General features: G+C 48.1%; 1 protein-coding gene across 1 annotated transcript; it reads right to left on the bottom strand.

The window, feature by feature from the left end:
• Nucleotides 1-641: 641 nt before the first annotated feature.
• On the bottom strand, nucleotides 642-25,336 carry LOC135323175 (uncharacterized). The gene is made up of 7 exons (XM_064494924.1): nucleotides 25,231-25,336; nucleotides 10,434-10,623; nucleotides 9,571-9,579; nucleotides 7,779-7,943; nucleotides 3,932-4,033; nucleotides 3,604-3,752; nucleotides 642-708 (listed from the first exon to the last, which is right to left on the bottom strand). Exons 1-7 carry the CDS (start codon nucleotides 25,296-25,298, stop codon nucleotides 642-644), a joined length of 750 nt encoding a protein of 249 aa, XP_064350994.1. The 5' UTR covers nucleotides 25,299-25,336.
• Nucleotides 25,337-27,718: the final 2,382 nt, after the last annotated feature.

The raw sequence follows: 27,718 nt of genomic DNA, 5'->3' as shown, positions 1-27,718 counted from the left end.
ACCCATCCGTGGGTCTCCACTGTTCCTGGGGTGAGCCCCCGCTCCAGCACAGGTGCCTCTTCGCCTCGCCTGGTCCGCGGTCTTCTCCCTGCACGGTCTCTCACTCCAGCCACACGGGCCCCCTTTCAATGTCTTGAGAGCGCTGTGCTCTCTCACCACCAGGATTTCGTCTGTGCTGTTTCACCCGTGCTTGGAAGCTGCCTCTCTTCTGGTTGACTCGCCCCTGCTTCCATTGAAATATCACTTTCTCAAGAAAAGCTTCTCTGATTTCCCAGGTAAAGCCAAATCCCCTGCCAGGGTGCCCCCAGAGAACCCCCTATTTCCCCACAGAGATTACTCGCGTGTTGTCCTTTACTGCAGCCACTTCCTTGTCCTTCCCATGAACCTTTACATTCCGGGCTGGGGTCAGGGCAGAGAGCAAATCTGTATGACATGAGAACCCTCCCCTGAGTCTTCCAGTCCCTGCCCGGCACTCGGACATTGTAGGGACTCAGACACCTGCCCAATGAATGAACGTGCCTTGGGGTACAGACTTCGCCAGCCGATGTGACGTTATCTCAGATTTCCTCACCCCACGTGCAACAGGGATCGCCTGTCCCCATAGCCAGCACCCTGAGTGGACAGTCCGAGTAGAGGTTGCTTCAGGCCAAGCCACGGTGGTGGCTGCCACCATCCAGACAGCGGCTCCGGCAGTCAGTCAGTCGGGATCTGAGGGCACAGAGCAGGGTGGTGAGGGTGCGGGTAATGGGCTGGGCAGGGGCAGTGGGGAGAGGAGACTGAGGCCTTGTGTGAGCGGGGATGTTGTCCAGTTTGCTGCTTACGTCCAGGGCCTGGCATGGGCCTGGCGGGCATGTGGGAGATGCTTAGGTGATGGATGCAGAGTCTGAGGGCAGAGGGTCCCTTCTCTCTCCCTCCTTGTTCCCTCTTCCCCCTGCCTCACTCCCTTACCTGTCAACCTCAGGACCAGAATCCCCTGTGGATGGAAACTTCCCGGGACTGGAGATGCTGTCTGCCTGGGTCACCAGCTGTGTGCCTTCATGTCAGGGCGGGTCTCTCCCAGCCCAGGCAGGCCCAGTCCGATCAGCATCACAGATGTCCTGTCCTCCCTGCCACCCTGAAGCACTTGGGGAGGGCTAGTGAGGGCACTCCTTTATCCAGTGACAGACCGGCAGTCACCATGGCAAAGCAGATGGAGAAGTTTAATTAACACACAATAAGAAAATCAATTTCTAGAATATCAAGTCAAAGGCGTCCCTAAAACACCGTAAAAATGGAACTGACCCCATCTCCTTGGGCTCCGGTCCTGCTTCCTGGTTGTAAACAGCCAGCTGCAGGGGGTGCCTTCCCCCAGGGAGGGTCCCAGGCTCTGTGCACCCCAAGGACACCCCAGCCAGGGTCCAAGACACAGCCCGCTGTGAGAGGGCAGGAGGAGCATTTCTTCACTCTCGGGGAGAAGGTGAGCATTAGAGAGGAAGTTGGGGCCGTCAGGTTGGTGAGAGGGAGTGTCGCAGACTAAGGGGCTGCTGTGTGGGGTTTTGCAGCCTCGTCATGTCTCACACCTTCTTCCTGTGTTTGAGACACACACACGTGCACAGAGTCTGGATCTGAGACTTAGAATCAAGCCTTGGAAAAGGGAAGCAAGAAGCAGTGGCAGCTCCCATCAGGTAGTCATTATGTGCCTGACACCTTCTAGGCACGACCTCGGAGGACTTCTGGGACAGCAGGAGGACAGCGGGGCATGTCTGTCGGGCACTTAGTGAGCTGGAGGGGGAACACTGGGCTGCCAGGTGGCCGGGCAGTCGATTCAGGGCACAAGCCAAAAATGAAAGCGTTCAGCCTTCAAATTCTTACTGCGATGGTACAAGCAAAAGTTCTGAAAACAGAAAATGCTGACTCCTCTGTTCCATTTCCCCACCTGGAACAGTGAGGGTGGGGTAGGTCAGAGCAGGTGAGGGGTCATATCACCATTGAGGGGCCCTTATTATGACTTCTCACCTGTGGTTGGCGGGGGAGGGAGGGGAAAAGGCTGGGAGTAGAAAAGCCCCAGGTTCTTGGTCTGGGTTGAGAATAGGGTCTTCAAGATTCTTCCTCATTTCCTGCCCCATAAGGAGGCCTGGTGGAGGCTCCTGAAGAAGGCCTCTATCTACCCCAGGCCCCAAGATAAAGACTCCGAGGAAAGAAGGCACCAGGGCTAGGAAGGCAGATACAGTCGGTCCACTGTATCTACAGGTTCCTCATCCCTGAAATCAACCCACTGTTGCATCAAATTCCAAGAAGTTCCAAAAACCAAAACTTGAATTTGCACCCTTGTGTCCCCACAGGCAACTATTTACATAGTATTGGCATTGTATTGGGTATTAGAAGTAATCTAGAGATGACTTAAAGTATATAGGAGGGTGTGTGTAGGTTATGAGCAAAGACATCACCATTTTGTATCAGGGACTTGAGCATCCCAGGATTGTGGTACCCACAGGGGATCCTGGAACCAATCCCCCTGCACACACAGAGGGATTACTGTGTGTGAAAAGCATAGCACGCCAGAGGGATGTCAGTCCTGGACCGCAACTCCCTTCAGAGTCTGCAGTGCACGGCTCTCACCAGGCCCGGTGTGGGGAGGGCAGCTTTCCTGCAGGGCCTGCCAGGGAAACCCTACAAACCGCCTATGGCCAGGCTTGAAAAATCACGTAGAGGTTTTTCACCAGGAGCCAGACTCGTGAACATCCCATAGGTGTCATGTCCAAGGTCCCACGGTCGTAAGTGGCAAAGCTCTCCTTGAAACAGCCTGAAGCCACTAACCATACCAGGAGCCTCCAGCTTGCTCCCCTCAGTTCCCCCTGACCCCTCTCCGCATGGACCTTGCACACCTGCAAAGCTCCTGCGCCCCGCTTCCGGGGGTCTTGCCACAAAAGCCGCCTGCCCCGCTCGGCTGCCAGGAGGCTGCAGGCAGCAGCCAACAGTGAAAGATGTTGTCTCCAAGCAGTGACAGATGAATCCATTAACATTTGTCATATATGCATGGCTTATTTTAATCGAGAGAGCTAAGAAAAGAGCAAAGGACAGATAAACTGCAGGGCACAAGTGGGTAAGGACGTTTGTGTGGCGGTTCCGAACAAGCATGGAATGTAAATGACCGCTAATCGGGGCTGTCGTGCACCGGGCCAGCCTGGGAGAGCACGTCCGGGCTGCAGAGGGTGCCCCTCGAGTGCCTGCATGAGAGACGGAGTTGGAATGTGATGGTGCTGTGAAATCTCTTGAAACTTCAGTTTTCTCATCCTTAATAGTAACGGATTAATTTCGTGAACAATAGTGCGGATTAAATGAGGTGCAGCCCCCAAAGCGTTTAATGCAGCGCCTGCAACAAAGTCATCACTCAGGATGCGCTGGCTGATGTTATTACGACTTCTCACCTGTGCGTCCTGCCTTGTGCAAGTCCTAGAGTAGAAGAAAAGCTTGGTCTAGGTAGATCTTGCTGTGTGGTGAATGGGGTTCTGCAAAGATGTATGTTTCTTGTCCATTGTGAATTGCATTGGCCGTTCTTCCTCTGAATGCCTGGGCACGTGCTCTAAGTGTCAGAGATCTCCTGTGTGGGTCTCAGGCTCTCACTGCCTTCCACTGCAATTGTCCAGAGCTTTGCCGCTGCATGGGTCTGGGTGGAAGGCTCCACCTGGTGTAAAAGAAAACACAGTGCCCGGGTTGGGCAGTACTGAGGTTAAGCCCTCACTGGCGCCCGTGCAGAGCCAGCCTTGCTCCTCCTAAAAGTAGAAGCAGGTGGGAAGGAGCGGCTCATGGTTGGAATAAAAGGAAAGCCAGAAGCTTATCCACGAGCAGCCGGCTCTTGCACAAGACATGCAGGGTGGTTTCTTAATACAGATGGCAAATTAGCCTTCAGGCAGGTGGAACAGTGTGGGGACAGCATTAGGCAGCCACCTACCATGGGTCCTTCTCGGAAGGGAACTGGATACGTTCCTGACTTCCTTTGCTGGTAGGTGGACAAAAAGTGGAGATAAGTGAAGTAGAACCCCTTAGTCAGAACCTGGAAAGGGGAATTTGGCTTAAGAAAGAGCAGCCAGCTTTTGCCGTAAAGGGCCAGATAGTGAACATTTTCAGCTTTTCGGTCTGCAGAGTCTCATTCGTAACTAGTCGTCTCTGCTGTTGTAGCACAAAGCAGCAGTAGGCAGTGTGGAAACAAGGGGGTGTGTCTGCGTTCCCGTCAGACTTCATGGACCTAAAACAGGAGGGTCAGGTACGGCCCGAGAGCGCAGCCAGATCCCTGGCTTAAGAGAAATGGGAAACACCGAAATATAAAATTCTGCCTGTGCCATCGTGAATGATGGCAGTAAGGGGAGAGCAAGCAGACAGTTGAACGCATCAGCAAGGCTGCAAAGGGAGCTGTTTACCCTAGATTGAAAAGACACATTGTGCCAGAAAGGAGGGGACCGTGTGTTTGTGCATATCACATAGCTCAGAAGTAGACACGCTAATGTTAAAAAAATTGAGCTTTCCGTGAATCTGCGAAAAAGGTTAAGGGTTAAAAATAAAGAAGGAATACGTCTTGTTTTTGTTTTGGGGGGTTGTTTACTCTGTTCAAAAATTAGAAGCAAGGAAGGGACAGACCACCTACCCAGGGACAGTGCTGTAATGCAAACAGGTGCCATGACTTTGGTCACCACAGCCACGTGGGAGGGGCCCTGGAAGTGGGGCCGGTGACCCTCTGAGGACTGTTGGGCAATGGTGGCAAGAAACAGCCCAACCAAAACTATGGAAAAGGGATCTGGGCCCAAAGATCCATAAAAGCAAAAGATGGAAAAGCAACCTAAAATTTCCCAGACGCAAACATGGGTTGTTTCTAAATGGTGTGGTTTGGGTAATTATTATTTTCTTATTTATACCTTTGAGTAGTTCTTATTATAAGAATATGTTACTTTTAAAATAATAAAAAAAGAAAGCTTTTTATGGTGGAGAAGCAACCTTAGGATTGATGCTTGGAAATTATAAGAAGGCAGGTTTTCTCTCGGCACAAATAGACGTTTCTCACCAGAGTGGTCTGAGCTGCACACTGGTGAGTGTCCCTGGGTGGCAGACATTAATGGCTTCCCTATCGGCTGTTTTCCCACCTTCTTTTCCTGATGGTAGAACTTGCCTCCCAGTAAATACCCAATAGTGGCCTTCCCAGCTTCGTGTGTGGTTATGGCGTGGGTCAGCCACACCACCCTAATTCATCCTAGCCAAGGAGAACTGCTGGGGAATCTGCTAAGTGGTTTGCGGGAGAGGTTCTCCTTCTGGCTCTGTGCGTGTGTGTAACAAAAGGAGAAACTTCAGCCTTCTAGTGTTTGATGCGATCCTGCGAGGCTGTCGCAGCATTCGGTGCAATGCCAACCACACTGTGACCACGAGGTGCTAACCCCAAGATCACCATCCAGCATGCTGGTGATGGTAGACCAGACGGATTAGAAAGAACGGGGTCCTTGATTCATTGACGTATAACCATCCTCTCCCCTGCATCTTCCGACTTCCAAGAAAAGCGTCCTTACGGAGGATTCAGTGTGTTGCGTGGTGCAGCTTCTGATTGTTTCACGCGTCCCCAAAATGTTCTCGCAAAAGCGTGTTGGTGGAATTCTTTAAGTCAAGTTTGAAGAGTGTCTCAGCATTCCTGAGTCCCGGGGCTCTTAACTGTTTTAATCCAAAGCCTTGCAGGGAAAGGCCAGCATGCAGTTTTGTCATTTTTATTGTTTCATGTCATTAGATTTTGCTGCTTTAACTATTGGGGGGATTAAAGGTGTTTTAATGCGGCTTGATGGTTTGTCTTTCTCATGGTTGTTGGTGTCCTTTCCCCAGCCCAGCTCTGGAGAAGACGAGGGTAAGTCCTGAAGATTCCCTTCGGTGGTGCACAGAATGCCCAGACTCTGCAGGTGCGGACTCACGGGCAGGTCTTGGGGAAAAGCCAGTCTTCGCATCTCCTATCAGGCAGGGAATAATGACAATGAAATAGAGCGTGGGGTGGAGGGGCACCTGCTTCAGCACAGTAGGTTCACATCCTGGCTCTACCACTGAACAGTAGCCTTGAGCAAGTCACTTAATATATCTCATCTTCCTTTTGTCATTGATAAAAGGAAGATGAGGTTAATATGGTAGAAGTCAGGCGGATCAAGGCTTTGTGACGTCATTAGCACTGTACCTGTCACACAGTAAGAATTCAACACAAGGGTACCTCTGTTTCCAAGTCTGAGGAGATCTGCTCTTCCCAGGCGGAACTGTGAGTTGAGAGGGTGTCCCCATCTGGAGACCTTGTTTTCAGCAGGACCTTGGGTGGGGCTGGAGTTAGCAGAAGGCACTTCAAATTTAGATAACCCTCATCTCCTTCTGGGTCTATCAATTTATGGAGCTGCTACTAAGACTGTTTCATTTTATTTGTGTTTGTAGCATGTGGCTCAGTTTGCTCAGCAGATTAGAAGCTCCTTGAGGGTAGGGCTGAAATTTATATTCCTGGACTCTCCAGAGTGCTGAGCTCTGGGCACATGCACATGCCTAAGGAATGTTGGCCAGTGAATGGGTAGATGGGCAGAGCTACCTGTGACGGGAGGAAATGGGGTTAGTTTCTAGGGAATTCAGACAGCAGTTGTTCTTGAACTTGGCTGCATGTTGGAATCGAGTGGGGATAGGGTGACAACCATCTGGTTTGCACAAGTTCCAGGGACTTGAGACACTGAGTTTTAAAACCAGGACCAGGGGTTTCTGGGACTCAGGACTTTCAGTGCTAAAAGATGGGAAGTCCTAGGAAAAGTGAGCAAGTCAGTCCTGGGAAAACCGGGATGTGGCAGTCATTCTACTAGTGATGCTTTAAAACAGACTGAATAATGCTGGGGACTCACCCCCCAGAGCTGCAGATTTCATTGGTCTGGGTCAGGCCTGGGCATCAGCATGGCTGGCTACCCAGACAATTTTGAAGTTCAGAAAAGAGTGAGAACGACCAATGAGGGGAAGCATCTGACCCAGGTTCCAGTGGATGCTGTTGAGCTGTGAACAGGTTACAGGTGGCCCGACACACTGGGCCCGTTCAGACTTAGGGGTGCTGATAAAGCAAACAAGGTCGGGAAGCCCTGCTGAATAATGATGCATAAATGTGGGGAATAGAGACCTCATTAAAAAAGGAAATTCCAAGGCCCCACCCAAGACTCTCTGTGTGGGAATTAGCACAAGCCTGGGAATCTACATTTTAATCAGGCTTCGCATGTGATTTGTATGCACACTCAAATTTTAGAATCATAAGAATGTATATCTAGAAAGTACCCCACAGACATAACAGTAATAGTTTCAAGGAAATGCATTTTTGGAATAGCCCCACTCGAACTGACTTGGGTTTAGAAGATAACAGGTGAGGTAGAAGGACGGGCACCAGAACATCTTTCTTTATCAAAAAAATCTCCCTTTTCCCCAGACCTCTTTCTCCTCTTGAAATGGCTTTGTTTCTAAGCATAGCTTAAGGAGACTAAATTTAGTCTCTTGTGGTAGCTGGGGTTATTGTTCTCAATTCTTTATTCCTCCAACCCCATGAACTTGCAGTGAACAAAAGCAGAATGAATATATTTCCCTGCAGGCTAGCGAGTGAGAAACATAGATCCTTGAGACTGTTAAGCTACTGAGTTTTAGGGTGATTTGTTATGCAGCACTTTTGTGGCCAGAACTGACTAATGCATCCCTCAAAAGAAGAAAGAACTGGGCTTTGTCATGGTTCTCACTAAAAGACTTTAAAACCCTTTAGAAAAGGAAAGCTTGCTCACTGTGGAGGCGAGGGCCTGGAAAGGGCGGAAGACCTGCCCAAACTGATAGCACTTGTGCACGTTGATGTCTCCAAAGCGACTGCGACGCTCCTTCCGGCCAGCCAGCCTCTTCTCCGCCTTCATGTCCATGAAGTGCCGGAAGGGGCCCTGCTGGGGCAGGTGCGCCTGCAGTGAGGAGCCCAGAGAGCACGTGGTTACCAAGTACCACAGACCGACACCTAGACAAGTCTCGAGGTGGACTTTTTAGAACAGGCAGCTGTGGTTCATGCCCCTTGTTCACAAGTTGGCTTTCCATGTAACTTTCTTAATTTTCTGTGGCTTTGGGACACAGATAAAAGGGCCGTGCTTCCACTTGCTGCTGGGAGTGTGGCACATTAGACGGAGGGTCAGGGCACTGAGCCCTCCTTGTGACTGTGCCACTCACTGTGGGACCTCAACTCACCACCACCCACCTCTATGGCGGGTTGTTGATTAAAGTATTGTCATTGACATGGTTTATGAGAACCGGGCGTGATAAGAATGCCATGGGTCAAAGGACATCCTTCCTGGAAGTGGGCGGTGGGATTGGAAGTGTGATGGAGGGTCTTGTTTTTTGATTCTAATTTCACTTGTATTGGAAACTGAAGAGCCCCGTTTGCACTCTGCTAGGACAGACACTCACGTGGATTTCCAAACCAGTGGATTTCCAAACCAGAGAGTCTCCCCACATGTGCCCTCTCTGCCCAGACACAAGTCCGTGAGCTCCCCATTGAAAGCAGCTCCTGCTAGGTGCCCACAGCTCCGCCAGCACCTGACCTGCCTTTCAACTGCTTTGACCTTTGCTCTCACCTGGGTTTCCCAGTTCCTGACCGTCTCACCTTCACCTCCTGTCTTCTGGCCCAGCCTCTTTGGGCAGATGACAGAGTCCTAAATTCTACCTGTGCATCATATTCTCCGTGAGAACTGGTACCTCCTCTTGCTCTGCCCAAGCATGGTCAGCGGGAGAGTGGTGCCCAGCCTAGACTCTTGACCACACGGGAATGCTTGGCCCTCTCTGTATGCAGAGGGGCCTCAGGAGATGCTGTCTCTATCCGCATCGTGATCCTTTTACACCCACCAGAGGCAGGGGTACAGCTGGCAACATGGTGGTGGCGAATGGGTCTGCCTGCTGCTGGCAAAGTGTGTCCATCCTTCTGGCTAAGACACCTGGGAGGTGGGGGTGTGCTGAGGAGTGGGCGGCTGGATACACCACAGGAATCTCATCCCAATTAGGGGTTTAGGCCATTTCCTGCCTCCCACACAAGAGGAAACAAAGATGTGTGTTGTTTTATTTCTTCCAGCATTGACCGTAAGGATGCGGACGGGCAGCTCTGGAGGCAGGCGGGAGATGGAGGGGCCGCCAGGGATGTTAGAGATCAAACATCCTCCTTCCCAGGTGGAGGGACTGAGACCCAGCAGGGTGAGAGGGCCTTCTCCAGGTCTCTGTCACCTCCTCTTGCATATTTAAATTCACACTTGTAGCTTCAGGGTGGCGACTCTGTTCCAAGAAAGGTGTTTTCCAGAGTGCACTTTGAAGAGCGACAGATTGATACCAATAGACCTTAGAGGATGCCAGACCACACTGAGGGCTGTGGTTCGGGCCAGAGTGGACCGAAGGCAGACCTGTATCTGCGGTGAATGATGAGAGAGACCCCCACCCCGGCCTCCCCTGGCTCTGCTCCTCTCCCTGATGTGTCATGTTGCCTTTCTTGAGGAAACGCTCCACCACCACCACCATCATCACATTTAAAATAGTCTGTGCCACCTTTTCTACTGAGGTCACCTCCCCGCTCCAACCCTCTCCTGCCTTCCCTGGCCTCTTTCCTCTTCATCATTCTGGACTCTGATTTTGGCTTCCAGTGAAGTGTCATCACCACCAGAAGCCTTTCTGGCTCCTCGGTCAGAGTTAGTTCCCCTTCTGGGCTTCCGTAGCATTTACCCCCAGGGTCTGTGTCCCCCACTTGAGTCACCGTGAGTGTGTCCCGACTTGATCATGTCCCAGCCAGACCCCAAGGCCTGTGTTTCATCCATCTACATAAGTCACCCGTCTACCCGGACTACGTGTCATGTAGTCAGTGCTCAGCAGAAGTTTGTCCCCTGAGTGAACAGTGAAGTTTTGAAGAAAGTCATTTCTAGATTTTTAGGACAACAGGGAGAAAGGGTTAGACTAGCACCACACTTTTCAAACACATCTCTTTGATCCAAAGCAAAATGAACCCAGAAAATTAGCCAGAGGGTACGGTATTAGGAGAATAAAACTCGGAACACCTGACACGGTGGAAATGGAGCAGAAATTTTGGATAAGGAAGAGGAACAGAGGTGGCCGGGGGTGGAAGAAACCATTGGGAACATCAAAAACTGTCCTATTTTGAGGATTTTTCTGTTTTCGCTTTAGGGACCCCCAATGAGGGGGGTGATGAGTGCACTGTGACTTGTACTCGGAGCTACACTTCTCTCCCTGTCCTGGTCTCAGATGGCGTCAGGGCGGGATGGAGATGGCGGTGGATAGAAACCACTTACTCCTGTCCCATTGGTTTCGGCTGGTCTCTGCACCTCGTTCGCTCAGCTCACCCCTGCATGGGGCACAATTACAGACTGAAAAGGAAAAAGGAAAGAAGGGGTCCTTGGAAGACTTACATCGTGTATTTGGAAGCTCTTTCCTGTCGGTGGAGACAGCTCCCAGCTTCGTCCCACAGCTTTTGTGGCGGTCTGACCCGAGATCGATGGTGGATAAACAGGTCCCAGAGGGGTTGGCAGCTTCCAGTCTGTTCCAGGCGGGCGGGGAGAGAAACGGCGCGCTGTCAGGTCCTTGCACATTGCTCGCTTCCTACCCCTGGAATAGGGCTGATTGCTCTGGGTTTGACCCCAGAGCAGAACAAGGAAGAAGCTTGTGCAAATAAGAAAGAAGCAGACCCTCAACCCAGAGCCAAGAATGAAAGCCCTTGTTAAGGGGTCAGAGGACCCCCGGTGGTGTTCTTTTTGCTTTTCTGGAATGTGAGCAGCATGGTGACCAGGTCTCTTGCCACATGCATTATTCATAAGCTGCTTTGCGAAGGCCACATGAGTTGAATTGATTCTCCCTCTGGGGGTTTAACCGAGTAGAGAAGATCATTAGGAACTCCAACATGGCCATTTAATTAGGTTAATTAAAGAATGAATTATGTGAGCCTCTGATTTTTCTGCGTTTGTGAATTACCCTTTTACTTGAGTGCAGAGGCCAGCAAATTTTCTCCGCAAAGGGCCAGATAGTAAATATTTGAGGCTTTGTGGGCCACATGGTCTGTTGCAGAGCGGAAGTAGACACGGACAATATGTAAGTATGTAAATGAATAGGCGTGGCTGGCTGTGCTCCAGTACAACTTGATTCATGGCCACTGAATTATGACTTTCACATCATTCTCCAGTGTTACAAAATAATATTCTTTCGATTTCTTTTTCAACCCATTAAAAATGGGGAAAACCAGTCTTAGTCTGCAAGCCATAGGAAAACAGGAGGCAGGGCAGATTTGCTGACCTCTGGGTGAGTAGGTGCCTCAGTCCACCCTCTGCTGCCAAGAGACAAGTTCTGGTGTCCCAAATAGAGAGGAGCTGTCTGAAGTTTTCTCAGCAAGTCCAGAAACCTTATGCAAGCTAGGCATATAGTTCATGAGAAAGCCTTCAACAAACCAAGCCCAGGCTGGCTGGCTGAATCCAGGTACAGCATCCAGGATCCCAAGGGACCTTGAAATCATCCAGTCCACATTCTAGACGTTTTGTGTGACCGCATTTAAAGCAACTTAGGGATACAAGGCTCTCTTCTACTGGAAAAAAAAAAAAAAAAAAGAAGAAGAAAAAGAAAAAAGAAAAATACCCAACTGGTCATTGTGTTCCTCACTCATGTTCGTGCTGGCAGCTCTGCCGTAGTGCAATGTAATTTCCTAAAGTTGGACGGTTATTTTTCTTCCCACACGTATGCACTGAAGGGCATGACTGCATCCCTAGGTTTGCTTTGATGTTGTCCTCCACTGGACCAGCCACGACCTTGGGTGTTGCTCATGTCTTTTGCCCCAGATTTCGGGAGCCGATGTCGCGAACAGTGATGCCTGCTGCTGCGGTTCTCGAATCCCTCCCTCCAGCAGCCCAAGGTGAGGCGTTGTCCTTCTACCACAATTAAAAATAGAGAATGGAGGAAGCTTAACCTAGCAGCTTCCCCCAGGGTGCCAGAGGAAATTGAAAAACAAAAAAACAAAGAAACAAACTCAGAATGATTATTTCTGGGGGCTGCCAAATCACTGAATTTTCAGACCATTGTGGGAATCTGATGTTTTAAAATTTGTCATTGGTGGGAGTGTGGTGGTGATGGATTAGCACAGTGTCGTGTCTCGACCACTGTGGATGCTCAGTAAGTGTTCATGAAACAAATGGAAGGGGGCGAGGGTTTTAAAGAGAACTTGGTCTGAATGGGAACTTAGGTTTTCTTCTAGCTGAACTGCATCTCAGGTTGCAATTTCTGGTCTTTGTAGAAGCCTGCGATGTTCTGGGGGGAAGGGTCCCTTGGAGACTCAGGCACACCAAATCCAGTCTTAATTTTACAAAACCAAAGCTCACATCACTTTCTGTATCAAACGGCTGCCACCGGTTCAGTGTTATCTTAAAAGAGGACTCCCGCTTCCTTGGGCTTTGCCAAAGCCTTCTCAGTCATCAAGGGTCTGCTTTCTGCTGCGTGTGCAATCAGTCCTGCTGGAAGCAGGGACTATGCCGCAGGCAGGAGAGGCCAGCAGCCGCCCCGGCTCAGGATGTGCCTCGGGGTGTGGACTCTGCCCCTTTGTAAGGTGGAAGGACCTGGAGGGTTAGAAGGGATGAAGGAAGAGGAGGCTGTGGCTTCATGCTCCTCTTTTACTTTGTGAAATAAGGATAGCATTTTGGTAACCTTTCAAGATCCTATCCTTGGTGATAATTTTTTGGGGGGGCAGTGAGGGAATGGTGGCAGGGGGAGAAGATGGGGAAATTGGAAAGAGGCTACTCTCTGCAAGTGATTAAACCCTAGAGAGAGATACACATACTCGTAGAAGACTTGAGGAAGTTTAAAAAATGAGTATTTATAACCTCAAAACTAGTTCCATGCCCTCAATCCTGAAAGCACCTCTTTGGTACAGAAAGGGAATCGTTGCCTCTTAGTGTTAGATTCCGAGCTCTTTAACAGAGTTTGGGTTGTGCTGATTTTTGAAGCCCCAGTCCCCAGCATGAAGCTTGGCATATAGTAGGTGCTTAATGCATGTCGGTGACAGAGTAAATGTTGAATGAGTGAGCAGAAAACACGCCGAGTGCCAGCAGCCTGCTTGGATACGTGGGCAATCTGACCTTTTCTCAGCATGATCCCAGCTACTCCCCAACCAGAGGAGGGCGGTCTACTGAAAGTGGCCGCCCTCCAGACCTGGGCGAGCGGCTTGAAAATGTGTGAAATGCATTGAATTTCAATCTCTTCACGGAAAGGAAATGGAAAAATGCTATGCTTTTTTGCCAACTTTTGAACTGGGGGCGTGTTAGAGAAACACTGTGATTTCTTTCAGAGCAAAGCTTGCATTATTGTTTTCTTGTTTTTTAAAATTGAAGTGCGGTCAGTTACAATGTGTCAGTTTCTGGTGTACAGCACAGTGTCCCAGTCAAGCATATATATACATATATTCGTTTTTATATTCTTTTTCATTAAAGGTTATTACAAGGTATCGAATATAGTTTCACGTTATTGTTTTCTGAATCCCCAGCTCCTAACACAGGGCCTGCCATGTAGGAGCTGCTCAAAAATGCTACAGTGATGACAGCAGCTGCTACTTGCTTGATACCTGCAGTTATATCCACCATCTCATTTAACTTTTAAAGCCACTATAGGAGATGGCCCTCCTGTGAGGACGAGGAGAGGCAGAAAGCTGTGAACGTCTTGGGTCTCCGATGCCATCACGGAGCCTCCTACCAGCCCTGCACTGCCTTTCTCTGGACCTCTTGTCATCGGGGAAAATATATGCCTCTTTTTTGTGGGTGGAACGCTTTCTATTTCTTCAGTTCAAATGTAATTCTATCTGATATACAAATCTACTTCATAAAGTTTATCTCCAAGTATCTGACAATACTTGGCAAACTGACCAGTGTTGACATGTGCAAGGAATACTCCAATGTTTCTGTTATCATGTAAGGAATCCCTGAATAAAGTTGTAATTAGTGTGAAAGGGGAGGGCAGGATGCCTCTCGTCTTCAGTACTGACTCACGGGAAGTTTGCGTAATGGTGTGGGAAGTGGAATAGGGTGGCCTAAACAGAATTTAACCAGAATAGCAAGTCATCCATCAGGCCAGATGTGTCTAATTTTGTCTGAGGAAGAGAAGACCCGAGAAGGAGCTGCTCTCTGTCCTTGAGCCCCCTTACCCAAGTATGAGATCTAAACAAATCCAGGTTTGGGGTAAGATGAAATGAATGGTAGCCAGTGTACGTGCCACTGGGACCACTGCCTGCATCCATAGACACAGGATCTGCAACTGGAAGGGGATTGGTCCAATCGCAACTGAATCCCTGAATTCAGCTCAAGGGCACCTGGACAAACTAGAGCTCATTCAGAGGAGAGGGTTGAGGCTGTTGCAGAAAACGAAAACCCTAAAACTCTGTTGTTTGGGGCATGACTGAAAGAGGTGAGAATAGTTAGATTGAAGAAGAATGAATCCAGCGGGGGACATGGCTGTTATTTTCCAGTTCTGAAGGCTGCCACGCAGAGAGGGGGTCAAACACACCAGGCTCAGCCCCCGTGGATGGAATTAGAACCAAGGGTGGAAGCTGCAGGGAGGCAGGTTTGGATTTGGGTTTGGGTTTGAATTTACATACACTGCCAACAGCCACAGCTGCCGAAGACAGAGGGGCGCGTCTCAGCAGAGGGTCGCGTCATGGTGGCATTTACACATAGGTGGAGTCACCGCTGGCAGGGATGTCGCATGGGAGCCAGGCTGGTTCCTTCACTCAATGACTTCATTGATGAGTTAAAGAGTTATTTAGCGCCTACTGTGTGTCAGGCTCTCAGTGGTCAGACTATGACCTTCAAGATCGCTCCAAACTGGGTGATTCTTTTAGGCTCTGAGTATGTTGAGCTCTATTTTTGCCCGAGAAAAACCACGGCACCAACATCGGGGATCCTAGAGTTGCACAAAGCCAGACAGCATGTGCGCGGCGGACCCTGCGTTCTCTCTGAGCCTTTGCCCTCTCCACTCTCCTTTTTCCCCCAATCATCTTGTTCTTTTCTGAAAACAAAAACCAAAAAACAAAACCAAGTCATGCTCTGCTAAACCGTCTAGTCTGGGTGAGCGTGTTTACGCAGAATGTGCAGTTACCCGCTATTGGTCTGAATGATGTGTTTCCCTGACTCTGACAAATTGGAGCAAGCTCCCTCTTTGATCTGCAGTCTTCCATGTCGCCCCAGATACCCCCGAGCAGAGGCAGATCGGAGGCAAGGGCTGTGGTTCAGATTTCATGCAACACATGACCTTCTGACTGGGGAGTGGCTGCGGATTCTTCAGAAACAGTCACCCCCGCTATTCTCTGCACCGAGATTCCAAAAATTGCTGTGGAAACCACACACTTCCAAGCAAGCCCACTTCTTTTTAAACATTTCCGAATCTCTCTCTCTCTCTCTCTTTCCACCCCTCCACTGTCAGTCTTTACATCTTAACGTCTGTGCATATTTCCTGCCGGGATCTCTTGCCTGGCTGAACCCCCGTAGGTTTGGAAGTGCCTCATCAGGCAATGAAAGCCAGCCTCGCTTTGGAGCCGGGCATGCCGCAAGCAAGCAGGGCCATTCAGTTCAGGCTGCTCTTTGCAATGCGTCGGGCTTGCAAGATGTAGGGAGAGCAAACTGGCAGCTGTGTAGGACTGTCTGACGCTGGTAAGAAGCATCTGTTGGAAAATTTGTTTCGTAATTTCCTGAGCCTTTCAGGGTCAGAAGTGGGTAAAAAAAAAAAACCCGAATGGAAGAAAAATCTAATCACTTTCAAGTGGGAGGAAAATAAGAAACAGACGAGCTCACAGGGGTGCAGTCTGTGGGCTCTTGGCCTGCAGGCCCCCAGGACCGCTTCCCAAGCTTCTAAAGCACTCCTGTCTTAGGCGGCAAGCACTGCTGCTCTCCTGGGGTGATTTATTTGACCCAGACGGGAGGGACCACAGGTGGGTGGAAAGTGGTCTTCAAATTCACCCTCTCTCCACGTTGCTCTGTAAGGCTGGAGATGAGTTGGAGAGGGCGGTGGGACCCATAAATGCATTCTCCACCTTCGTGTTTCTGACAATCTTTGTTGGTTTTATTCACCGAGGTATTTTCAGCACCTGGAACAGTGCCTGGAACCCAGTGGGTGCTCCACAAACATTCACTGAAGGAAAGGCTGAACCCATTTTTGTGTCCTATGCACTCTCTAAATCTCCAAGTCACTTAAGTTGACTTTGTACAAATGGTTGCCGCATGAGACAAAGGTGAAAAAGCAAAGGAGGCTTTGATCCTTAAGCAGAGCTGGAGAGGAATATACGTTAGGAAGGTTGGAAGGGCAGGGGAGAGTGAGTATGGCTGCGTGGACGTGTCTGGGAGAGCTCTGGGCTCGTGTGCAGACCCCGAGAGAGTGTCTGAGCCGGGAGACAGGCCTTTGAGGTTTACAGCTCATTCCCAACCTTGCAGTGAAGGTTCCGCACATGCCTTGCTTCACGGCGGAGGTCGTTATCCTAAGATAAAGGGTCTTCACCTCTGCCTCACCTTCTACTTTTGCTACAGCTCCTTTCTCCTTTTCCCTAGCCCTACAATTCCCCTACATTCCTAGTTTCAGGCCTGGGCAGTAAGACCAGGCTTTGCAAAAGACCCGTTTTCCAAGCTCTCTCTTACCTGGCTCACGTCTTCACAGCTTTCATTGGCCTGAATGTGACCGAAACCAAGACGACTTTTAAGGAATAGAAACTGATTTTCAAAAAGTGAGCCATGACTGTGTAACTCAAAACCCTTTCTGATTTTGTGTGTGTGGGAAATTAGGAGAATTTCTATATCCCCTCTGGTGTCTGGAATTTGTCACTCTGTTTAGCACTTGGGGTAGGTGATAGTTCTGTTTTAATGACCAGAAAGGACTGCCTCTCCTAGTTAGTAAATGAGGCTTAGAGATAACTCTTTACCTTAACAATATGCCCCTGGCATTTCTCTCCTCTATCAGTGAAGCACCCTTAGCAGAAACATCATGTGGATGTACGTACAGAAGGTTTGCTCTCTTCAGAGCTGGAGGAGGAGATGGAGATGCAAAGGTGACACCCCTCTGCCTTCCCCGGCTCTCAGGGCGCAGGCTACTCCGTGTGTTTCACCCAGAACCACTGGCAAAGAAAAGTCACTCCTTGGGGAGTCACTAGGAGAGGCAGGTAGAGGGACAAAGGGAGAGGGGACAGGAGAGAGAGTGTGCAGAAGGAGAAAGAAGGAGGGGGTGCTTCCAGCCAGCTCAGCCGCCCTTCTGTGTGTCCGCCCCATGGCTGCTGCCCCTGCTCAGAAGGTGTCTACCATTGGCGCTAAGTGGTTTGTTCCTCATTCTGGAAGCGACGCCTCCCTGGCTGGAGGCTGCTCCCTGCCTTCCTGGGATGTGCGTGGAGCTCAGGCATGCGCTTTGCTGGGCTTACAGCCCCGTGTGGAAGAGCCCAACTCTGCAGAAGTAAAGGCAATGAATGGGAAAGGGAGCGTGGGTCCTTGGCCAGAGCCAAGCCACCCACCCCTTCCCTACTGCACTCTCCGCTTTCCCATCTGAGAATCAGATTCTCTCGCGGAAAGGATGAGGCTGACTATCTGGGACTCAGGACCCAGCCCGTGGCTATCACTGGTGTGCATGGCCTTGGTTTCACTGGGAGCAGTTCTCTTTGGCCGGATGCTGGATGCTACCTAAGTATGGAAATGAGAGCTTTGGAGCCGGAAGTTCAGACATGAACAGTGGTAGCTCCGCAGACTTGCATTTCATGACCTTAGCTTTTCCCCCTCGTACTTGTGTCCCATCCCATCAGCTCTGCGCTTGCCCCAGCAGTCTCTCCACAGCCCTGTTTCATCCAACTGAAGGACGCACCCAGCGTGGCTAGGTCTGCAGCCCTGGGCTGGCCTCACCCTTGGCGTCTCTCCGTGGCTCTGTTTTGCTGAGAGAAGGGCCTCCCTCCGCAGCCTCGTCGTCTCCTGTCCCCGGGATCTGGGCCCCTTCCCACTTCGGCAGCAGCTGACTGTGAGGCGAGGGCTGGTCTCCAGGCAGCTCTTCTGCCTTCTTGTGCTCCTTCCTCCTCTCCTGGGGAGCTCTGAACATCAAAAACCCACCATCAGGCTGTTGAATCTGAGTGATTCAACAGCCCCTAAATAAGTGGCCCAACACGTGGTCATAAGAGGAAGGTTTTGAATCAGAACACCTAACTGCACGAAAAAAGATGTAATCTGGAAAGAAAATTAATGGATGCTGTCAGCTTATTCCTGCACGTGGTAATAATGAGAGAAGTGTGGAAATGCTGCCCCAGCAGTAGGACGATTGGAGAGCAGGCATATTTATGTGAAAGAACACAGTCCTTACAAGGACGAAACCAGGCAGTCAGGACACATCTAAGAGCCAGCATTTTTTTTTTTCATATTTAAAAATTTATTTATTTTATTGAAGTCTAGTTGGTTTATAGTGTTGTGTTAATTTCTAGTGTACAGCAGGTTCAATTATGTATCTATCTATATACATATATTCCTTTTCATATTCTTTTTCATTATAGGCCATGACAAGAGATTGAATATCGGTCCCTGTGCTATACAGTAGGAACTTGTTGTATATCTGTTTTATAGATGGTAGTTAGTTTCTGCAAATCCCAAACTCCCAATTTATCCCTCCACTCCCCTTCCCATGACCTCCTCCTTGGTAACCGTAAGTTTGTTTTCTATGTCTGTGAGTCTGTTTCTGTTTCATAAATATGTTCATCTGTGTCATTTTTTTCAGATTCTACATATAAGTGCTATCATATGGTATTTTTCTTTCTCTTTCTGGCTTACTTCACTTAGTATGACCATCTCCAGGTCCATCCATGTTGTTGCAAATAGCATTATTCTATTTTTTATGGCTGAGTAGTATTCCGTGTGCGTATGTGTGTGTGTGTGTGTGTGTGTGTATGTGTGTGTACACACACCCCGTAATTTCTTTACCCAATCATCTGTCAATGGACATTTAGGTTGCTTCCATGTCTTGGCTATTGTAAATAGTGGTGCTATGAACACTAAGATGTACGTATCTTTTCGAATATACTGCCCACCGAACGATTTCTTTTTATCCATTTCCTGTTATACCAATTTAAAAAACCTGTTTTGGAGGAGTATTGAACATAGTTCTTTAGTGACTCTTAAACATCCCTCTTGGCAGGGTCCTTTCTGATTCAACCCTGCTGTTCCATCTGCAAAACCATCCAGTGCCCTCAGGATTCTGTGACTTGCCTTGTATTTTTCACTCTGCCTCGAATGTAACACTTTCCCTCTTTCCCTTCTTCGCACTCCCATCCTGGGGAACTCCTTGTCACTTCCTCTGTGGTGTGGTTTGTGATACCTCCCCACTCCCATCCTTTGATGTAGACCTACCCTCCCTTGGGTCCCCAGCACCTTTCAAGTATCTCCATTCTAGTAATGGCCCATAGTATAGTGCAATAAATGGCCCATCTTTATGCCTGTCTCCACTATTAGATTTTATGTTCCATGAGGTCCTCAACTCTGTCTTGTTCACCAGTGTATCCCCAGCATGTAGCACTGTATCCAGCAAGAGGCAGATGCTCAATTCATATTGATGAATGGATGGGTGGATGGATGGATGGATAGAGGACAAAGTATTGGGTAAAGGTAGAGGAGAATAAAAGACAGCAGATTAAAAATATTAACTCTGTGGAGGGGAGAGTCAGGGGCCATGATTCATCAACCCCACATCCACAGTGACAACCAGAGTCAGTCAGAAGCAGAAAGTCAAGGTGACGCTTCTGTCCCCACGAAGGTTGCATCTGGGATTTGTCGAGTGTCCCGCTGCACTAAGGGCTCAGAAAACAGGACATGCTTTTGCTTTGGCATTTTGAGGTTAGCCCATCTGAAGAAGCATAGCGTGGTAAGATCTCTGCTGAGTGTAAGTTCTTCCCTGAAAGCTAGAGAAATTTGATCTGAAAACCAGCATCCTAGAGGCGATCATTATGAGAGAACAGTTATGGATTTAGAAATAACAGTGTCCCTACTGGGAGCCTTAAGTTAACCCCAGTTATCGGACCGTCCTCGCTGATACTGGACAGGCACTTGGAATTTTCTCCGTACCACAGGAAAAAAAAAGTGCGTGGTTTTTCTGTTTAAAGTTGGTTTCTGCAGTTGTGGTTTCAGCCTCTATTCATTTATGGTGGTTCTCTCGCGTCTCTCAAAAGATCCAACTTTTAAGCAGTTTGTGTGATGCATGGTTTGTGACTAGCTGGGCAGTTTTTGGTTTTGTTTTTTTTTTTAGAAAAACAAAGTTCTTAAGCTTGGAAGAACATCTGCTCTGTGTCTGATCGCTAGAAACCTCCAACTTTTCTAGCAAGTTGTAACATCTGAACCAATCACCCAAAGGCATGCTTTGGCACATTAAGGAAATCTACACTCAATAAATAGGCTATTCCGCGTGTCTCTGGTGCCCTATTCAAGGATCCTGAAGTGCTTGCCTCACTTTGAGGTGCTTGTTTATAGAGTTGTAGTGAAGCATGGGCATCCTCCAGACCCAGGCAGATATGCAAATGAGCGTGGACCCGCAGGACTCCATCAAGCCTTCCCCGGCGGGTCGAGATGAACAGGGCCATCGTGGGACTGCTGGGGGCCTGGGGATGCCCTTCTCGAGAGCAGAGGCTGGCGTGTAAAGAGTATACTCGTAAAATGTTGGAGAGCAGGGAATACTTTGTAGGGGGCCCTACGTCAAATAGCCAGTGGGGAACTGACCACTTTCCATCTGTTTTAAATTAAATGTGTTTATCATCTTTGCATCTCACTCCCTAGCTCAGCATAATCAGAAAACATCTTCTGTGATCTTAACTGAAAGCATATTTTTATAACTCGAACTGGCTGTTTGCTTTTACACAGTGGGCAGTGGCATTGCTTCCCTCACTGACTCTGGTGTGTGCTCGGTCAGAGCTAAGGGACGGCGCCCGTGGGCTCCACTGATCCCTGTGGTGTCCCCAACCCAATGCTGGGTGTGGAGGGCAGAGTGTGGACAAGAGAGTAAACAAAGTAATTGTCACTTGTGGAAAATGCTAGAAGGGAAGTGAACAAGGGAGGCAGAGGGAGAAACTGTTAAGAACCACCTTCTGAATCGGGCGGTCAGAAAGGCTCTTTGGGCAAAAGAATTTGGATCTGAGGCCGGAATGATAAGGACAGGCCATTCAGATAGAAACTGGGAGATGAGCATTCCAGGCAGAGGAGACAGCCATGGTAAAGGCTGTGAGACAGTCAAGGCTTTGGAATATTTGAGGAAGAGAAAACAAGCCAGCATGTTTAGAACAGACAGAGAGGGGGACAGTGGCATGAGATGAGGCTGGAGACAGGCCAGGGCAGGGCCAGGGCGGGCAGGGCCTCACGGAGAATGTTGTAGGACATTATTCTAGAAGCAACGAGGAGACAGGAGAAAACACCGTGCTTGGCTTTGCGTTTTATGAGGATTCGGCTGGCTGGTCTGTGCAGAACAGACTGGAGATGGGAGAGGGGGAGGCAGAGATGCCAGACGGCAGGTTTTTGCATCAGTCCAGGTGGAGGTGACGCAGCACACTTTGGGTGCCTCCTGAGAGATGGAGGCAGGAGGGTGGGATGGGGGCAGACTTGACCAGGCCTGCTGATGCGGTAGCTAGAGCGGCGACGGGGAAGGAAGACTCAGGGACTCAAGGTGTCTGCTGGTGTTTAGATCTGAGCAACAGGGCGGATGACGGCGCTACTTAGAGGGAGCAGAAAGGCCCGAGGGAATGGCTGTTTTGTGGGAGGGTGGGGAACAGAAATCGTTTCAAACGTATCGATCACAGAGATTTGTTACTAAGCTCCGTGTAGAAAAGAAGGGGTCTCTTAGCAATAAGTGTCTTGAAAGGACAGACCATCATTTATCATTATTACATCAGAAGTCATGACAGAAGCATTTGGAAGAATGTGTGATGGAGCTTGAGACAATGGACGGGCGATCGGAGATGACTCAGCCTCGGCGGTGAGGAGAGCGGGTGACGTAGCAGGTGGAAATACGTAACCATGGATTTTCTCCTTTGCAATGTCTTGTCTGATCAGACTTTACTCCTGCATTGGAATAAAAATGCTAGATGAGGTGTGGGTGCAGGGAGTCTGAGAAGTGTTTGTGCTGAGAGGGGTGGCTGAAACATCCAGAAAAAAAGCTGAGATTACGATGCAGGGAGAGAATGAAGTTCTTGGGGCTTGGAAAGCATGCCTGGGGAGTGATACAATCTATGCATTGAATGCTGTCCTTTGAGTTCCAGCAAGTGGAACCCATTTTTTTTTTTAAAGCTACTCTTTAAAAATGACATTTTCTCTGTACATCAGGTAAAAAAAAAAAAAAAGGAACAGAGGCACCTCTTAGCATTTCTTCAGCTGAGTCTCTGCCTTCCTATTAATTTTCAGCAGATTCTGTTTGTTTTTCCACCAGCCTGCCCACTTCCGAGGACAGGCTAGCCCACTCTTTACTTTGCTTATCTCCTTTTCTGTTTGGTGTTCTAAAGTTGTCCATGGTGCTCGTAGGAAGCACAATATTTGGATGGTTGAGGGGCAGCCTGCAGTGCAAAAAGCATTAACTCGAAGTTGTCACTGGTAACTGACTTGGAAGAACAGATTGTCCCAGTGGGTTGCTGGTTTGGGTGTCTAGAATTTCAGCATTGTGCAGGGGAAAGTCTTCCACCTCTGGTAGAAAAAAGTTTAGTGTGGGGAGTCAGAGAGGCTTGAGTTGAGTCCTTAGCTTTTCTGTCTTCTATTTTGTGACTTTAGGATTGGGACTTACCATTTTTTATTGAAGTATAATTGCTGTACGATATTATATAAGTTACAGGTGTACAATATAGTGATCCACAGTTTTTAAACATTAAACTCCATTTATGGTTACTATGAAATATTGGCTATATTCCCCGTTTTGTACAAGACATCCTTGTAGCTTATTTTACACCTAACAGTTGGCACCTCTAAACCCCTTACCCTAATATTGCCCCTCCCTGCTCCCCTCTCTCCACTGGTAACCACTAATTTGTTCTATCTGTGAGTCTGTTTCTTTTTTGTTACATTCACTAGTTCGTCGCATTTTTCAGATTCCACACATAAGTGATGTCCTGCAGTATTTGCGACTTCACATTTCTGAGCCCAGTGTTTTCACCTGGAGGACTTGGGGAAGGAGGTACATGTACATTGCAGGGTTTTGTGGAGATTAAATGATATCTCATATGTAAAGTTCTCAGCGTGAGACTTCACGCTGGCAACCACTGTCTATCACATTCCTGTCATTACAAACACAATGGCTGTCAACTTGACAGGAAACAAACATCCCTGGCTTGCAGCTCTGTGAAGGCTGCTGACAAGCGTCACAGCCGTGAGTGGAGTGGTTCTGGGGTTCTGGGGCGGGGTCCCTCTGCTACCGTCCAGCAGAGGTTGCGAGCTGGACCTCCGGGGGTGTATTCTTTAACTCACCCATTTTCCAATGTGAATGAAAAATATGAATTGAACAACTAAATGAAAAAGTGGGACCTTTCCTATGCAAGGTGGATTGCAAGCTTCTCTTGAAAAAACAGTTGGTGGCGTGGGGCCCCCACCATTCCAGATGCCGCCCACCAGCGTGACTTAGGAGCTGATGCTGAAGTAGGATGTGGCCTTCCCACTGTGCGTTCCCAGCTCCCCGCCCCTCTTGGAGAGCCGGTCTTATATTTCACATGGACCCTTGACTAGCTCGATGGCCTTGGACAAATTCTTTAACTCTTTCAGTCTTGATTTCCCCATCTGGAAATGGAGATGTTAATGATAAAGCTTACCCCAAAATATTTCCTTTGAGGATTAAGCAACATCAAGTTTTTCCACCATGTTTGGCATACAGAAAGCACTCAGGGCGAGCTACAATCATCATAACACTTTGCAAATTAGTGGGCATCCAATTGAAATAAATACTTAGGTGGACAGTGATAGAAATTGAACTGTGGGTAGGGATAGAATAGTTTCCAAAAAATACCAGTGATATGTTCTTTTTCATACACCCTTGTGCTCGTGCCATTCCCCACTCCCCTTGAGGGAAAAAGTTTTGGCCGGATCTCTTCTGTCCATCACATCCACCCTCCATGCTTCTCCACCTTGGAGCTGACCAGTTGGGTTGTATCTGTGGACTCCCTTGCCAATGGGATGCTCCATTTGGGAACCAAAAGAAAGGAGGATATGATGTCAGTATTTATGACCAGCTCCTTCCCTGAGAGTTGCCTTGAGCCTGCTGAGATCCTAGCTGAGGTGGTAGAGCAGCCGGGGTACAGGGTTCCCCATGGCCTGTGGTTCCTGTCTGCCCAGGTGAAGGACACCAACGTGTTGAGAGCAGCAGCTTTTTGGCATAGGTGGGCCTGTGGTCCGGGCCACAAAGCACAGGGACCTGGTGATTTGAAGGACCATGAGGACCTTGGGCTGCAGCCTCAGATGCCAGCAGGACACCACGAGGGATGGTGGGGTCAGCCACACTGGAGTAAACACCAGCTCAGGACATTCAGAGACAAGGCCAGTCCACCCGTCCACAGCCAAGGCCTCCAAGGACCCCTGCCCCAGGGATAGGCCAGCTTCCCTCTGCACCCAGACCCTTGTTGGGAAGGAAGCGTGGGGGAAATGACCCTTTGCGGGAGGGAAGAAACAGCCTTTGAGTTGACTGTTTATTTACCCCAATGAGGCCGAGTTAATCTCAAAGTGAAACGTTTCAAACAACAGCAGAAGTTAACCCTGGATTGGCAATGTTTATTTTTCTTGGCCATTAGGAGGGATGGAAGCTTCAGAGTAAAAGACTAGTGATAAATGGCCGTGAGCTTCATTTTTTCCCAAACCTCTGTGTTCTGTGTAAATTTCGATGCCCTCTCCTTGACTTCCTTACAAGATCAACCCTTTACGAGAGACCCTTGGCCTCTGAGCCACGTTGAGTCAGATCAGGGGTGGTGAATGCATTTAATCTCATACAATTACTTTTACTTATTAATTATTTTTGCTATAATAACATTAAAGAAAATTAATACAGAAAGAAAAATACCCATGTCTCCTCTATCAACCAAGACATCCACTTAAGAAAAAATGGTTTTCTTATCCATGTTGTTAAAACACTAGCTGACAGACTGGTCACACCCTCTAATTAAGGAGGGCTGTGCTGCCGACACCCAGAGCCAGTCCCCAAAGACATAAAGGAGGAGAGAGACAAGCTGATTACCTGACGTTGTCACATGGCAACGAGCTTTTGCTTACTTGGGAGACCTTCCAGTTAGTGAAGTGGGACATTCTTAGGACGGTGTTCAGATTCAACAGTGTTGACCGGATTTCAGTCCTTACATCCTACTTCTTAGCCTTTGCCCTTATACAAAATCCCAGGATTCCTGGGGATTCCTTTCCGTCCTTTCTCTGGCATCCTAGACCCTGATTCAGGGGGCTCTAGACGTCTTTGGAATATTGACACTATGATGTTCCTGGAAGAATGTTGTTGATGGAATTCCTAAGGCTTTTTTTTTTTAACTGAAGTAGAGTCGATTGACAACGGTGTGTTAATTTCTGGTGTACGACATAGTGATTCAGTTATACGTAGATGAATGTACATACACATACATGTATTCTTTTTTATATTCTTTTTCATTATAGGTTATTACAAGATATTGACTATAGTTCCTTGTGCTATACAGTAGGAACCTAGTAGTTAGTATCTACAAATCCCAAGCTCTCAATTTATCCCTATTCGTCCTGTTCCCCTCTGGTAACCATAAGTTTGTTTTCTATGTCTGTGAGTCTGTCTCTGTTTTGTAAATAAGTTCATTTATGTTCCCCCTCCCTTTTCAGATTCCTCATATAAGTGATATCATACAGCTTTTTTCTTTCTCTTTCCAGCCCACTTCACTTAGTATGATGATCTCCAGGTCCATCCATATGGCTGCAAATGGCATTATTTAATTCTTTTTTATAGCCAAGTAGTATTCCTTTGTATATATACCACAACTTCTTTATCCAGTCATCTGTCGATGGACATTTAGGTTGCTTCCATGTCTTGGCTATTGTAAATAGTGCTGCTGTGAACATTGGGGTGCATGTATCTTTCCGAATTAGAGTTCCCTCCAGATATATGCCCAGGAGTGGGATTGCTGGATCATATGGTAAATCTATTTTTAGTTTTTAAAGGAATCTCCGTACTGTTTTCCATAGTGGCTGCACCAAACTGCATTCTCACCAGCAGTGTAAGGCTTTTCTCCACAGCCTCTCCAGCATTTGTCATTTGTGGACTTTTTAATGAGGGCCATTCTGACCGGTGTGAGGTGATATTTTGAACTGGAGTTTTAAAGAAGTGATTTTAGCTTTGCTTACTTCGGCATGGTTTTTCCTGCTTTGTGCTCCAGTGCACATGACCTTTGGCGGCAGTGTTTTCCTTGGACTGGGGGATGAGCAGTGAAGCAAAATACACCCCCTGTTCTTGTGTGTGTTGCTCTGATTGGGAAGCGCAGGCTATTGTTCTAAGCTATCACTTGTTCAGTGTTCTTCTGCGTACTTGGAACTGTAAAGAGACACGATCAGGTCTGCCCACATCCATGAGGAAGAGAGATGCCTGTGTCAGTAGGATTGCCTACTAGGGTTAATCCAGATGTGATATGATGGATGGGGAAACCCACTGTGGTACATGAAAGCAGCTGGTATTTCGAGATGCCATCTGGTTGTCTCTCCAGATGTTCCTGTGGGTGTGCCCTCAGCTGTCCGCTGTTTGCAGGCTCTTTCAGAAGAGGCTTGGATGATGGTGGCTTTGGGGCCACACGGGAAGCACTCGGCACTGGCAGTCATGCTCCTGGGGGCTGGCTTTTCAGCTGTGATGAAAGGGGCTCTTCTGAGATGAGCCCTGGGGTTAAAAATGGAGAAAATACTGCATAAAATCCAGACACAAAATCAATGGACCAATGGGTAATAAATAAGCCATTTAGTTAATACTTCAGGGGGAGGGTCTAGCTCAATTGGTAGAGTGCATGCTTAGCATGCATGGGGTCCTGGGTTCAATGTTCAATCCCCAGTACTTCCATTAAATACATACATACATACATACATCTAATTACCTCCCCCCTTAAAAAAAAAGACATCATAATTTTTCTCACTTAAAAACAGACTTCCTTCCTTCCTTCCTTCCTTCCTTCCTTCCTTTCTTTTTTTCTTTCTTTCTTTCTTTCTTTCTTTCTTTCTTTCTTTCTTTCTTTCTTTCTTTCTTTCTTTCTTTCTTTCTTTCTTTCTTTCTTTCTTTCTTTCTTTCTTTCTTTCTTTCTTTCTTCCTTCCTTCCTTCCTTCCTTCCTTCCTTCCTTCCTTCCTTCCTTCCTTCTTTCTTTCTTTCTTTCTTTCTTTCTTTCTTTCTTTCTTTCTTTCTTTCTTTCTTTCTTTCTTTCTTTCTTTCTTTCTTTCTTTCTTTCTTTCTTTCTTTCTTTCTTTCTTTCTTTCTTTCTTTCTTTCTTTCTTTCTTTCTTTCGTTTCTGAGGCTCACTGCATTAGCTTTACCGGCATTATCAGATGTTAAATCACACTGACTGGTTAAATTGGAAAAATCAGTTCATGACAAGCCAGCTTGGCACTATTTCTAATTTCTATCATGATTTCCTCTTTGACCCATGCATAATTTAGAACCATTTTTAGTTCCCAAATGTACAGGAGTATTTTTGACTTTTATTTTTGTTTTGAAATTGAG

Source organism: Camelus dromedarius, chromosome 16 (genome assembly GCF_036321535.1).
Source record: "Camelus dromedarius isolate mCamDro1 chromosome 16, mCamDro1.pat, whole genome shotgun sequence".
NCBI classification, from domain to species: domain Eukaryota; kingdom Metazoa; phylum Chordata; class Mammalia; order Artiodactyla; family Camelidae; genus Camelus; species Camelus dromedarius.
The sequence above is the reverse complement of the archived record's forward strand: the minus strand, read 5'-3'. Positions and strand labels throughout refer to the sequence as shown.

Coding starts and splice junctions, on each gene's coding strand:
- LOC135323175 (XM_064494924.1), bottom strand. CDS start 25,298: ATGTCCCACTTCACTAACTGGAAGGTCTCCCAAGTAAGCAAAAGCTCG. Junction 10,624..25,230: donor TTGCCATGTGACAACGTCAG/GTAATCAGCTTG, acceptor TTCCAGGGGTAG/GAAGCGAGCAATGTGCAAGG. Junction 3,753..3,931: donor CCTTCCGAGAAGGACCCATG/GTAGGTGGCTGC, acceptor TTCTACTTTTAG/GAGGAGCAAGGCTGGCTCTG.